The sequence below is a fragment of the Perna viridis genome, chromosome 1, assembly GCF_037379345.1.
Source record: "Perna viridis isolate PV_CMFRI_1.1 ecotype Kerala chromosome 1, ASM3737934v1, whole genome shotgun sequence".
Classification (NCBI taxonomy): Eukaryota; Metazoa; Mollusca; class Bivalvia; order Mytilida; family Mytilidae; genus Perna; species Perna viridis.
This window is the reverse complement of record NC_142445.1, coordinates 70,626,091-70,640,120: the sequence shown is the minus strand read 5'-3', so window position 1 is coordinate 70,640,120 and position 14,030 is coordinate 70,626,091. Positions and strand designations below refer to the sequence as shown.

The 14,030-nt window shown below is 32.2% G+C and overlaps 1 protein-coding gene across 2 annotated transcripts; it reads left to right on the top strand.

The window, feature by feature from the left end:
• Nucleotides 1–1,494: 1,494 nt before the first annotated feature.
• LOC148630216 (DNA damage-regulated autophagy modulator protein 2-like) lies at nt 1,495–12,803 on the top strand. Of its 2 annotated transcripts, none has more exons than XM_088563373.1 (7): nt 1,495–1,634; nt 2,481–2,606; nt 3,131–3,198; nt 6,668–6,807; nt 8,047–8,215; nt 10,043–10,119; nt 10,827–12,803. In XM_088563373.1, exons 2-7 carry the CDS (start codon nt 2,482–2,484, stop codon nt 10,983–10,985), a joined length of 738 nt encoding a protein of 245 aa, XP_088419499.1. In that variant the 5' UTR covers nt 1,495–1,634; nt 2,481; the 3' UTR covers nt 10,986–12,803. The 2 variants fall into 2 exon arrangements, with proteins under 2 accessions (XP_088419499.1, XP_088419503.1); XM_088563377.1 differs by having other exon boundaries at nt 1,513–1,634; nt 2,443–2,606.
• Nucleotides 12,804–14,030: the final 1,227 nt, after the last annotated feature.

Below are 14,030 nucleotides of genomic sequence, written 5' to 3'. Positions count from 1 at the left end.
ATTGAGTGCAATATTCATAAAATTTATCAATTTGAAACTGTAAATCTTCTTTTGTCTCTGCTAATAACACTGTGTCATCAGCATATAAAAGTAAAAATAGTTTGATAAATATGTTGAGTTGATCACCTATCTCATCAGATAGGCTGTTCAACCCCCTAACATCAGTCTCTACGAAGAATTGTTCTAAATCATGATCAGTTATCGTTCTTATATAATCGGTCGGATGTTTATCTCATTACAAGGAAATAATTATAGTTATACTACTTCTACAATGTAAGCGGTAGGAATTCCGTTCCTCCATAAGTTAGGATGGCACCAAGTCAGAAAATATCTTGCCAGACAACCTCTAGCACTACTGGAGTAAAGTTGTACATGCATATGTAATATATACGACGGTGTAGTCAACATACTATTGAAGTCAAGTTTAAGTTTGATACCGGACTGGATATTGATTGCGATTTAGTATTTGACACAGGATAAGTCTTTTACATAAATGAATGAAAGTGGTCCCTTTTTTATCATAACTCCAAAATCAACCCCAGTGTGACATCATGTGACATTTACTTTTACTCGTGTTACATCTTGGGCATCAGAAAAAAAATTTTTTTCTCTGTGCCATAATTCTTAAATTGTTCTAGATAAAAAAAAATCACCAAAATCTATCCTAGCTTCCTTTTGCGGTATCTATGGCACCTTACTGCAGATTTCGAAGAGATCCATGCTTATATTAGATCATATTATTATAATATTTTTGTATATGGATTTCTCTGAAAGACGACCTCAATGAGCACACTGTAAAATTTTGACGTAAAATACAAAGGTCACTGAACTTGACTTCGAGGTATTTAACCTTAATGTAAGCGATTTTTTACAACATTTTATATAATTTCTATAGGCCGTTTTTTCGCCAATTCTCCCCCTTGAAGAGTTTTCCAGCCAATTATTTCCCATTGAAAGAGGCTTTTTTAAATTAATATTTTTAATTGTAGCATACACATTTTTATGTCGAAAATTCTTAAAATAATTCAAATATATTATTTTTATTTCATTTTGAAACATTATTAGTTGATAGAATGTTCCGTGTAATAGATACACAAGTTATTATTTTTACATCAAAAGTCTACAGACGACAGGGGGTGGTTAACACCCTTTACTGTCCTGTTGAGTCTCGGAACAAAAGAGTCCGCCACACCATTACATAGGGTCATATCAGACCAATTATGTGTGTCTTAAATAGGTTTTATTCAAAACAATTTTCGCTTATCTTATACTAGTATTTCATGTTAATTATAAAACAGGAATTCGAAATGTACATATTCATATATTAAATGAATGGATATCTTCGTCAAGAGAAAAAGGTGCAGGTAAATTTAGAGCGGAATATTTAATGACTGGCCATAAGACAATTTAATGATACACGTCTTTTTACCAGAAGACAGGATGCAATTTACCTGTAGTGTGTGCCCTATTACATGTAATTTATCACATGGTTACCATTTCTCCCTGTCGATAATTTTAGATATGATTCACAATGCAGTGAGCTTTCACGAGGAAGAAGTTTATTTAAACATTTCGTATAAAGGGTAAAATATCAAAATTGACCGTGCAATGCGGAGCAATAAACTAAACTAAAAGTAAGTTATTTTATCACTCTGGACCAAGAGTATAGTTACATTTTATGTAAATAAGATTATTTATTTATTTGTTCATGAATGCGTGCAATATCGACAGTCTATTAGTTTGTATGCTGGCTAGGAATTATTAAAGATATTCAGCTGCTCTAATTAAAATGTTATTAAGAAGAACAAAAGAAAAAAAAACAGACAAATAAACGCCCACAGTTTCCTTTCCTCTTTCTTCTACACCGGACTTGACTTTTTATGAGCAACTCGGCGGGTGTTTCTAGAACAGCAGAGGATGCTTACCCTACCGGTGCACCTGGTCGATGCTCCCAGTTTTCAGTCCGAGTTGCTCATTTACTTCTGTTACTTCGTATGTATTATTTTAGTTATTTCATGTTCTTTGTTGTTTTTGTCTGTTTTCCATATCTGGTCTTTGTCCCTGGATTACATTCTCTTGATTTCTGCTAGAATCTTGGCTCCCTTGGTTACTCTTACACCTGCAGATGTCCGCCCATTATGGTCTCTTCTTATCAGCGGTGCTAAACGGTATTTACGTAAATATGCATTCAGTCAATGTAAAATAAACTGAACTTAGAATGCTGCAGTTAACATGTTTTTTTTTTAATTCCGTATGTTTTTTATAGAAGTAATGCTGGTTAATTACAGACGGAATTCTTAATAATACGGATTTTTTTTTCAGGATCATTGGTAGTGAGTTATATATTTTCTTTTTTCAGAATTATAGGTTGTGGGTTACACATTTTCCTTTTGGTATTTTTCAGAATCGTGTGTCGTGAGTAACATATTTTCTTTTTTTCAGAATCATGGGTTATGGGTTACATATACTCCTTATTTCAGAATGATCGCTTGTGGGTTACATATTTTTCCAGTATGTGTCGTGACTGTATCCCTGATGACTTTTACAGTGACATATACCTTGTCAGTAATAAGGAAAGATGTCAACCCAATTTTACCTTATATTAGGTAAGATTATATTTGGAGTTTGATTAGTTATTACATGGAAAAGGCTGGGGAAGGGAGTCGGGCATAATTAGTGTAAAGTAACAAAAATATTCTCTTTCTTAAAAGTTGGTGAGCAGTGTTTCCGTCAGTATGGACAAAGAGTGGATAGAGGGGAGGAAGGGTATGGTGAAACACAACAAATGCATCAACGTATAACTTAAATGCAGTGACTCAAAAAATAAACACGGTGTGTAAAACACGGTATAGCCAAGAGTGAGGATATGCCACATTATTTAGATTTGCCAAAATGAATCTAATCTATCTATTAATTAATTTATTTGTTTTTGTTTTGTTTGTTTGTTTGTTTGTTTTTGTTTTTGTTTTTTTTTTGGTTGGTTTTTTTGGTTTGTGTTATTGTGTGTGTGTGTTTTTTATTTTTTATTTTTTTTTTGTTTTGTTTTCTTTATTTGTTAAAGTTTTTTATTGCTTGAACAAGACAATTTCATTTTTTTACTATTAATTACTAATATTACTCTTTCTTGCAGTGACACAGGAACATCGCCTTATGAGAGTTGCGTTTTTAGTTTTTGTCTAAACTTTTCGGCGATATGTGGTAAGCTATGTTTGTATAGGAATGCAAAAAAATAATAATAATAATAATAATACGCGGTCATATTCTGTCATTGTCCGTGAACATTCGATTTCAATAACTTGAGTATAAGTGTGTGGGTGTTTATGATATTACACCACAAAGTGTCATACCTGAAAAAAGAGGGGTTTAGCTAATATTGTTGGTTTTGACCTCAGCTGGTTAGAATTAGGGGGAAACAATGATCTAAGTTCGGGTTAGTTTATCTCTTCGAAATTGTACAAGATGTCATACTACTAAAAGAAGGTTATAATTGACTTTTGAGGTCATGATTTGGTGTGTTGCATTTCGCCTTAGCTGTGAATAACAGTTAAAAATAGATAAAAAAAAGTACTAAGGCGAAATGGGAATTTTTATATTTTTATGTTGTAAAAATAAAACACTAAACAAATGTGGTGTTGTTAGAATGATTAAGGCAAAATAATTATAAAATCAATTTTTATAGGCTTTTTTTTCTTTTTTAAGCCACTAATTTAAAATATCTGAATACTTTTTCAAGTTATGATTGGTCTTAATAAAAATTCATTTAAAAAATACTGATAATATATATAAATTTGTTTCATATTTTAGTACACATACAATTTAGGGACTATTTAAAAAATAAGTTCGAAAATGAGATATGATTTAAAAAAAAAACAAATCTAATGACTGTATATGTATATGATTGAATAGTTACTATCGAAGTACTGATTAAACATGTACACATATAACTGAGAATTAACTTGTACATAAAGACAAAATCACTTCGGAGATTTAAAAGACTTGGACTTTGGAGATGCAGCCCCACCATCTCGAAGCTTCACTGGTTGTTATATATGGTCTATGAACCTTCACAATTGTGCTCGCTGACCTCAGCCTGATACTGTTTTCTGCTGTAGTTTTTAATTTTGTTCTGCAGGAATCATGCTTTATTACGATTTTGCTCATTCTTTGTTGTATGTTTCATATGAACATTTTAATTTGCCTCTTCATTGTTTTATGCTTATAAATATTTGGATGTGCTTCTCTGTGTTAAGTTGCTATCAAAGTTGTCAGTCATATCATATTTATTTTGAATTTTGTTCTTTAATAGTATCCATAAAAAGGTGATTTAAAACAGAAAATGAAAAGGCCATTCATAAAAAAAATATTAAGACAAAAACCACTTAAACACATCACAAAATAAAAATAAATAAATTGACAAAAAATATCAACAAGCAATACAAAGATTTACATATACATGTGTATATCAGGTTTAAATGCTATAAAAACACAACTTGCTCTTAAAATCACATGTTTACACAAGTTCCCAAGTCGCCTTAGTTCACTCCAAATTTTACTAAGGCGAAATGGGGATAATTTTATTGTACCGAATTTGACAGCTAAGGTGAAATGGGAACAAGCCCGTGATTTTATATATATATATATATATATATATATATATATATATATATATATATATATATATATATATATATATATATATATGTTTATTACCAAAGTCATATACAACTATAGGTACAATAGCAGAAGGTTGTGTTGACATAAATAAAGAGCTTCTTACATCACAATAAATCAGATCTTAGCTTCATAGCTCTGAATATAAATTTACCAAGATTACACAGATCTTTGATATTTTTTGAACTTAATAATTGTATAAATTTATACATAGATGGACTTTTCCAATAATAAGGTTTAATGAGACATTTTCTAAAACCATGATATACAGAACATTTAAGAATAAAATGCATCTCATCTTCTATATCATTTCTACAAAGAGGACATAATCTATTTTCTCTTGAAATACCATTAAATCTACCACTCTCAATTGCGAGATTATGACTACTAAGGCGTATTTTTGTAATAGAAGTTTTATAAACCTCAGGAATACATTTACTTAAATAAAATTGCATACAAAAATTATCAACCATATACTGATAGTTAAAACATTTTACAGAATTTTTTAGTTGACTGTCCAAGTCCTGTTTACAATTATCAAATAATCGTTGCTTAATAACTTCAAAATACATATCACAAAAATCACCATTTACAAAAAATGCTTGATTGTACCATATATCACCTAAACCAATATGCAACAATTCATTTTTAATAAAATACAGACAGTTGTTACTGTTACTTGCGCAACGTTCCAATTCATCATATAACATTTGATAACACTTTTTCAAAATACAATTAGAAGTAGAAAGTAACTTAAACCAGTACTTAAACATTCTACATTTCCTAAAATAAATCAAAGGTGTTCGTCCTAATTCATAATACACCATTACATTATTAGTAGAAGATTTAACTTTAAGTATATTTTTACAATATTCTAAATGTACCCTTTCAATAGCTGGTGCTTTATGTGCACCCCATATCTCACATCCATAACTTAAAATACTATTAATATAGGTATCAAAAAGTGACAATAATGTATAATGATTTAAATATAACAGTTTTATATTTCTTCTAAGTGCAAAAACAGCCTTTCTACCTTGTTCAGACAGACTCTTCTGTAGAACATTATATTTACCATTATAATTATATATTACACCAAGATATGTAAAACTATTTACTATCTCTATTTCATGTCCATTATAAAACCATTTTTCATCCTCATTTATTCTACCACCATTTTTAAAAACAACAATCTTAGTTTTTGTAGTATTTACACTTAACGCCCATCTTTTTGTATAATCATATAAAGTATCTAGCATATTTTGGAGGCCTTGTATAGATTCAGAAAATAATACCATATCATCAGCATACATTAATAAAAATAAATTTAATTCTTTGACTTCTATCGGTACTGAGTTGCTATTTATAAAAGCCATTTCACAATCATTGACATAAAGAGAAAATAAAATAGGAGACAAAACCTCTCCTTGCATGAGACCTAATTCATTTGTGAAAAAATCAGAATTGAATCCATTAACTTGTACACATGTTGTTACATTAGAATACATTGATTTGAACTGATTAGTCATGCTTAATTGACCAAAGAAAGTAAAAGCATATTAATATTATATTAACACCCAGATCATAACTTGATCGACAAAGGGTCATTCAGATAGGAGGACTTGAAATGATTTTGAAGGGACCAAAGATTCTAGTCAAATTCTTATCCTGTGTAAAATTTAATGTCGAATTGGAATCAAAATTCAGAGCTGTATCAATCTTGAATGGTGCTTTCAAAAGAAGTTTTAACTAGAATATATTGCACAGTTACTATTTTCTTCGAACTAAAAGTAAATGCGCATGGTGAAAATTAAAGTAGATCAAAGTTTAATTTCATTCATTTTTTGCTAAAAAAAAACGGCTGCGAAAAACAGAGGTAAAATTTACCAGAAAACTGCTGCACACAATTTTCAAGTTGCAGCATGATTTTGATTTTGAAATTCGCATTGTTTGTCTGTGTAAAAACAAATTTTCACTGATATTTTCTATTTCCTAGCTTTCTGTACGATGTATATAAGATATCGGTGGATACGAATTGCTTCAATGGAAGAAAGATCATTACGTTGTCTAAATATCATCGGTTTGTTGATCGGATGGCTATCATCTCTTGGACTTGGACTAGTTGCAAATTTTCAGGTTTTGTATAATTTAGCCATATTGATCGAAAAAAATCTCTTGAATTAATATGTCAAAACCGTTTTCAGAGCAATGTGATTATGATTTGAACTTCCATAGCAATCTTGTTATTTTTATAAGGGCCTTCCACGGTTTTTATCCTTGTTTAGCTCACCTGGCTGTAGGCAGTAGGCCAGAGGAGCTATTGCCATTACTTGGCGTCCGTCGTCGTGGTCGTCGTTAACAATTTTTCAAAACTCTTCTCCTCTGACACCACTCGACCAATTGGAACCAAACTTGGGGTATCCTACATAGAACTGATGTGGGGATTCTTGATCTGTCGAAAAAAATGGCCGCCGTTACTAAAAATAGAATATAGGGGTCAGACAGTAGTTTTTCGCATATATCTCCAAAACCATTATGTTTAGCCAAATTCTAACAAGATAGAAGTGTTTAACATGGCAAGATCTATCTGTGGTCAAATTTTCAATTTGATATGTGAAACCATGTTGGAGTTATTGCCCTTTTTTTGGACTTTTTTTTTTGTATTTTGAATGGTATTTCTTTCAAAAATCTTCTACGCTGGGAGTACTTGACCAATTGGAACCAAACTTGGTATGAATGCTCCTTGGGTATCATGCATAGATCTGGAGTGGGGATTTTGATCCGTCGAAAAACATGGCTGCTGTTACTGAAAATTGAACAAAGGGGTAAGACAATAGTTTTTCACATGTATCTCCAAAACCGTTAGGTTTAGCAAAATTATTTCTATAGCTGAAATGACCCTTATTATAAGGCCTTCAAAAGTCGTCAGGAATCAAAGTTGTCAGGTGACTCCTGTAAGATTTATTGCCCTTGAAAGATGAAAAATGACAGTTTGTTTTTAAAAGAAAGACACTTTCTATCACTGAAATGATCCTTATGATAGTCCTACCGAAGTCTTCTTGAGTCAAAATTGTTGGACAACTCCTTGTTAAATTTATTGCCCTTGAAATACAAACTTACACCGGGTGAGCGATTCAGGCTCCTGGAAGCCTTTTGTTTTTATTCACTGTTATTTTTTTTCCCGCTCTTTCACCTTGTATACTTAAGGATTTTTACGGATAACTGCAGGGTTATGTAGGTTTTGGACGTGAGCTATGTTCTTGCCTTTTGATTTCAAACTTTCTCCTTTAGCCCCTCCACAAAAAATAATCAAATGGCTGCCCACTTCGTGGCTTACCTAGGTAGTTGTAACATATTTATAATGTAATTTTACAGGAGACAAATTTGCGAGATGTTCACATGACCGGTGCAGCAATGACGATTGGCTGTGGAATTATATACATGTACATACAGACAGTTTTGTCGTATAAGATGGACGACAGTTTAACTCGGAGTAGAGTTCGACTTTCTATGGCAATAATCAGCACAGTAGCTGCCACATCATGTATCCTTCAATGGAAGTATGGGGAGTTTCCTATGATTGTTTGATAAATTCGTTTTTGACGATATGAGAACAACGCAATGCTGGTATAAGTAGCCATATAAATATCAGACACTCGATGATTCATGCATGCTAAATCCCTACATAATTCACTTTTTTTATTTCTTATTCAGAAACAGTTACATACCACTTAACCAGTATTAGTTTGTCATTCGGTTACATACCACTTAATCAGTATTAGTTTGTCATACGGTTACACACCACTTAACCAATATTAGTTTGTCATTCTATTACATGCCACTAGTATTAGTTTGTCATTCGGTTACATACCACTTAACCAGTATTAGTTTGTCATTCGGTTACATACCACTTAACCAGTGTTAGTTTGCCATTCGGTTACATACCACTTAACCAGTATTAGTTTGTCATTCGGTTACATACCACTTAGCCAGTCTTAGTTTGTCATTGTGTTACAGACCACGTGGCTAGTATTAGTTTGTCATTCTGTTATATACCACTTAACCAGTGTTAGTTTGTCATTCTGTTACAGACCACGTGACCAGTATTAGTTTGTCATTCTGTTACATACCACTTAACCAGTATTAGTTTGTCATTCTGTTTCATACCACGTGACCAGTATTAGTTTGTCATTCAGTTGTTGCACTTTTGAGATAAAAATATAAATTGTACTGGGATCTGTTTGATAAAGGGTAATAACAAAATTATCGAATTGATAAACTCAGTCAAAAGAAAAGTCCGTACAAAAAGGGCAACAACAAGGTGAAAACCGGGAAGTTGAAGACCACCGCTATCATGGCAATGGTCCTGACTTGGGCGATGGAAATAGTGGGTTAAACAAAGTGAGCCAAATCTACCGCTTTTACTGCGGTTAATAATTTCCGGTATATTGCAATATACTAGTAACAGGCAGTATCAAATTGCAACCGGTCAAAGTTCATAAAATCAGTAGTCAAAGAAGTACAGAAAATAAGAAAAATAGATAAGTGGAAATAATATCATTTAAAAGGTAAACGGTAACTAAATGCAATTAGAATACAAATAAACAAAGTAGACACAAACAATTGACACAGTCAAAGGGGAAAGATTACTTCAAAATAGATCTTTAACTTTGTCAGGAAGACGCTTAAGTTCATGATGAAATGTATGATTTTCTTCCAAATACTGATACATTGCGCATGTAGATTGACAACACATCGTTTGTTCGGTGGGTTTCTCACTACCTTTAACATTGGCTGGTCTGAATTTATGTGGTACAATAACAAAAGATATAGAAGACAGTTCTGTTGTAGATTTAATTATACACTGGTCGTTTGACTGACTACTGTTGGTCGTTCCCAGGTGGACTGATAACAAAAAATCTGTTCGGAGTATTTTCTTCGTTTACTCTATTTTCTATCTTTGTTTCAAAATTATTAATGTGTTAAAGTCACAATACTTCTTCTCCATTAAAAATTGTATCTTCGGGGTCCAGTCTGGCTTTCCATAAGGGTATTCCAACACCGGAAATTGAGACGAGTGTATTATGTCCTTTAGCACACTTGTATTTGGGGTTTATGTTCCGGAATACTACGTTCACAGAAATTAATGCACAATTAAGATGTTGTACCACGACCCATTAAAATGTCAACAAATATATTTTTTATCTTGAAGTTATTTCCGTTCGTCCTCATGCGCTTTATAATTTGTCAAGACTTGATTTATAGAACTGTCAAATCAAATACAGGTCTTTGTATAAATGGTTCGCATATCTTTTTCTATTTGTTTAATTATAATATAATTGTAAAAATTGTACCCTTAACCGATTGTTAGTTTTAGTTGCAACACTAAGTGCCGAAAATGAACGCTCACCATCAACTGACGCATTGCATTGGAACTCATCAGAAAAGGTAAGTAATATTGGTAGAGTATTCTGTATTAACCAATTTTTAACCAACCTAGGAAAGAGCCGCTAAAAAGGTTATGTTATAGAGCTGCTCGGTATCAATGACTAGCCATAGTAATTACTGTAGGAAATTGCAATATGGTGTTGGCACTCCTTTTTTGTCCCAGCTACAATGCGATGATGGGCGTCCATCCGTTCGTCACACCCTGTGAATACCCAAGCACTGACATTTTCCAAAGGATTTGATCAAATTTATATGGAAGGATCTTTTAAAATCAACATTAACTGACTTGTATGACTTTCGTCTTAAATGTCAACAAAACAGGGTCTCTCGTGGAAAATTATCGAAACTTCAATAATAAATGTAATTTTTGTAGCAAATTTGGTATCAGCATACAGGAAAATGAATCCGAAATCGAACTAGGTAGGTGTGACACGCACAATTTCAACTTGAAAGTCGTTACAAGCGGTTGTAGGGCGATACTCCGCGGTACCGCTAAATCTCCAACTTTTTGTATGGCACATCGTTCTGACCCCAACCCGACAAATCAATATCCAAATAAAAAAGAGGAGGGTTACAGGGTCAGAGGAAATTCGAACTAAATGCAAGTATATAATCTCCAAAGGACGCCTATAATTCCCATTGAAGTTGCGTATTATTTTTAGCTCTTCATTTTGAAAATGACTGATTACATTTATTTTTTTTTTCAGGGTTTCGCAGCCCATATTGTAGCAGCTGTTGGTGAATGGCTGAATTGCATTGTGTTTCTCCTCTTTTTTATCACATATATTTCAGATTTTAGGCAAACCTCAGTTTCTTTACATTTTAGTTTAAATAGCTCATCTGAACGTGAGGGTATAAAGGTTTAATGTAGAACGATCTGGCTAATGTTACATTGAAATGTATCAGTATATCACGTATGGAAATAGATAAGTGAATTTTGACATCTTATAATCTAAACATTTATAATCAGGTTTATCTATAGTTTAAGATTTGAATTTTTTTTTATAATTGTCTCTTTAATTGTATTTACATATTGACTGTTTACTTGTCTCTTTAATTGTATGACTGTTTAATTTTACTTTGTAGTAAAATTATTATTACTCATTTCAACATGTCACAACCTGCCTCCATCATAATTACTGAATTCATTCGTCATTTGTTTGATCTGTGTTTAGTCCATAAGTTTTCAATACAATTTATACGTCTTGTCGATTTGTGTTAAACTCAGTTTTAGAGTTTTAGTTAATGATTTGAGCTCGGATTTTCGGGATTTCGGAAAATAAAACTTTTATCCGTCTTGTTCGTTGACTAGAAACGACCAATCTACAAAGTCTAAAGTTCAAAGGCTTTATTTAAAGTCAGTACATGTAAAATATTACAACAAAGCCGACATAAACCCGGTCACAAATATCAAAACTGACTCTGGGTAGAATAAATTCGTTTTCATTAAATCCAATTATGATCTCACAGGGGGTCATTCAGCATTAAATATCCATCAGATGACATAATAGGGACGGTACTCATTCGGAAGAACCCTTGTCTAATGCAGACAAAAAAGACAACCAAAATCTACTGATCGGTTGGTTGTATTGTCATCAAGGGAAAGTGCTTAATGATATACATGTTATCAATCAAAGCATTGCTGCAGACCTACAAGTTTATATCAAGGGAGATAATATATGTAGTTGGGCGGATCGAAAAAAAAAATCTCCGACTACCCATTGGACAAACTTATAAAATTGCTGTTTATAAATTATCAATTTCAATATATATCATTTTTGCAATAAATTATCTCAATATATTTGGGATTTCTGCATTTTCACATACCATCAGACAATAAACATCTAGATGAGCAAAGTTGAGCACCTATCTGTAATGGTATTTAATTGAATTTTCCGCTCTTTTCTTCAATCTCGCCCTAACTACACTTTGTACAAAGTCTGGGGAGTGGAGGAATATCCTGTTTCAAGTGGTGAGAGGACATTCAGACTGATACTTCTGAGAATTACTGATGATATTGAGATACTTTTCGTACCAAAAATTAGGTTTGAATTTTAATAGATTTACCATCAGAATTCCTTGTTGCATCATTTTTTTTTCAGTTTTGGATGTATTAATTTCTCAACTGTCTTTTAGTCTGGAGTATTCTAAAGCGTATATATGATCTTTTTTATGAAGAGAATCTTTTTGAAGATATTCTTATATTTGTCAATAAATTGGCATGGCTTTAATTATGTCAAAATGAATTGGAAATCTTCCAAGCTCCGAAAGTACTGCAAAGTTTGTGGTTTTGCACTTCAAAACATGCCAGCTATTTATCTTGCATTTTAGATTTTTTTAAACAGCTCTAGCACAATTTCACATTGTATACACACTAAGCCATGTAAATATATTTTTTTAAAATGTCGCATGACCCTATGTTAATTTTGAAATTTGCAAAAGATAACTTGGCTAATGCAAGAATTTTATGTACAGCATATATTTATTTATATTGAATTCCTTGGCTCGTGAACCTTAAAGAGTATTCAATAAAATTTCTTGATTTCTGAATTTTCTTTTCACAATGAGTATAATTTAAAAAAAAAACGGGTTGACATGAAACTATTCTTTAACTGTTTCTGTATGTAACCCATTGTATAATTGTTGTATACTATTTATCATTTTAAATAAAATGTAGAAGTTGATACTGCCACGCTCGTCGATAATGCATGACAAGAAACAATTCTCTATTTTTTTTTTAAATTGGCGACCCTTGAAGAATCTGAAGTTTTCCATCAGAGACAATTTCAAAAGAAACTATTGGACATACAGAAGTTAAAAACTAGAATAATTCAACCAGAAAAATGCAGAGGTGACGATAAAAACTAGAATAACTCAACCAGAAAAGTGCAGGGGTGGCGATTAAAACTAGAATAATTCAACCAGAAATTTGCAGGGTTGACGATAATCTAGAATAATTCAACCAGAAAAGTGCGGACGATAATCTACCCAATCGATAGTTAACGGATACAAATAATTATAGAACTAGATTATATATGTTGCAATAGAAGTATATCATCAGGAAACATGTTTGATTACTTATATTTTTAGGAATTAGTCATAATTACTGAAAAAAATGTCAGGAATTATGCATAATGACTGAAATCAATTATTTATCTTGAACATCCGGTTAAATTAAAGTTGTATTTACACATATGAAAAAAAGTATTATTATACAAAATCTTTAAAAATAATCAATGCATTTGCAAACATCAACAAAATAAGTACACATGCGTGCATTCATGTATTTTTGCATACAATGTTTGGGTGAATAATTACTATTGATTTTTAGTAATTAGACATAATAATTAAAATTTCTGGAATTATGCATAATTTATGATTATACACTTTTTCTGTAACATAAACATCTCTCATAATCAATGGCGGATCCAGAGTTTTAGGTAAGGGGAGGGGGGGGGGCGAAAAAAAATTTCTTGACAGGATCACCGGTGAGCATCACGAAGTGATCCGAATTTGCTAGGGGAGATTGGGGGCATGCCAACCCCCCCCCCAACACAATTTTGAAATATTAATCCTCAAATCCAGCATTCTAAGGGAATTTTGAACAAGTTTTCAACAATTTTTAAAAATTGCAATTTTCTAAGGGGGGCCGGGTCCCCCTGTGGATCCGCCACTGATAATTCTAATTAGAAAGCAAAACGGCACATGTTTGATACGTTTAGGGTACAAGTTGTTGTCGCTCCAGTGGACAGTATTTCACAGAAGACCCATAGTTCTTTGTTTTGTTTTGCTTTTGCTTTTGTGTTGTCTTTTTTACACATTATACTTTTCTATCATTTCTTTTATTACAATCAGCCGAATTAGTAGCATAACCATACAGAAGGTATTACTTATATCCAACTATATATTTG

Bases quoted from the DNA above. Each gene is read 5' to 3' on its own strand.
- LOC148630216 (XM_088563373.1), top strand. From the start codon at position 2,482: ATGATCGCTTGTGGGTTACATATTTTTCCAGTATGTGTCGTGACTGTA. The intron at 2,607-3,130 runs GTAAGATTATAT...TCTTTCTTGCAG, and splicing joins CCAATTTTACCTTATATTAG to TGACACAGGAACATCGCCTT. The intron at 3,199-6,667 runs GTAAGCTATGTT...TCTATTTCCTAG, and splicing joins AAACTTTTCGGCGATATGTG to CTTTCTGTACGATGTATATA.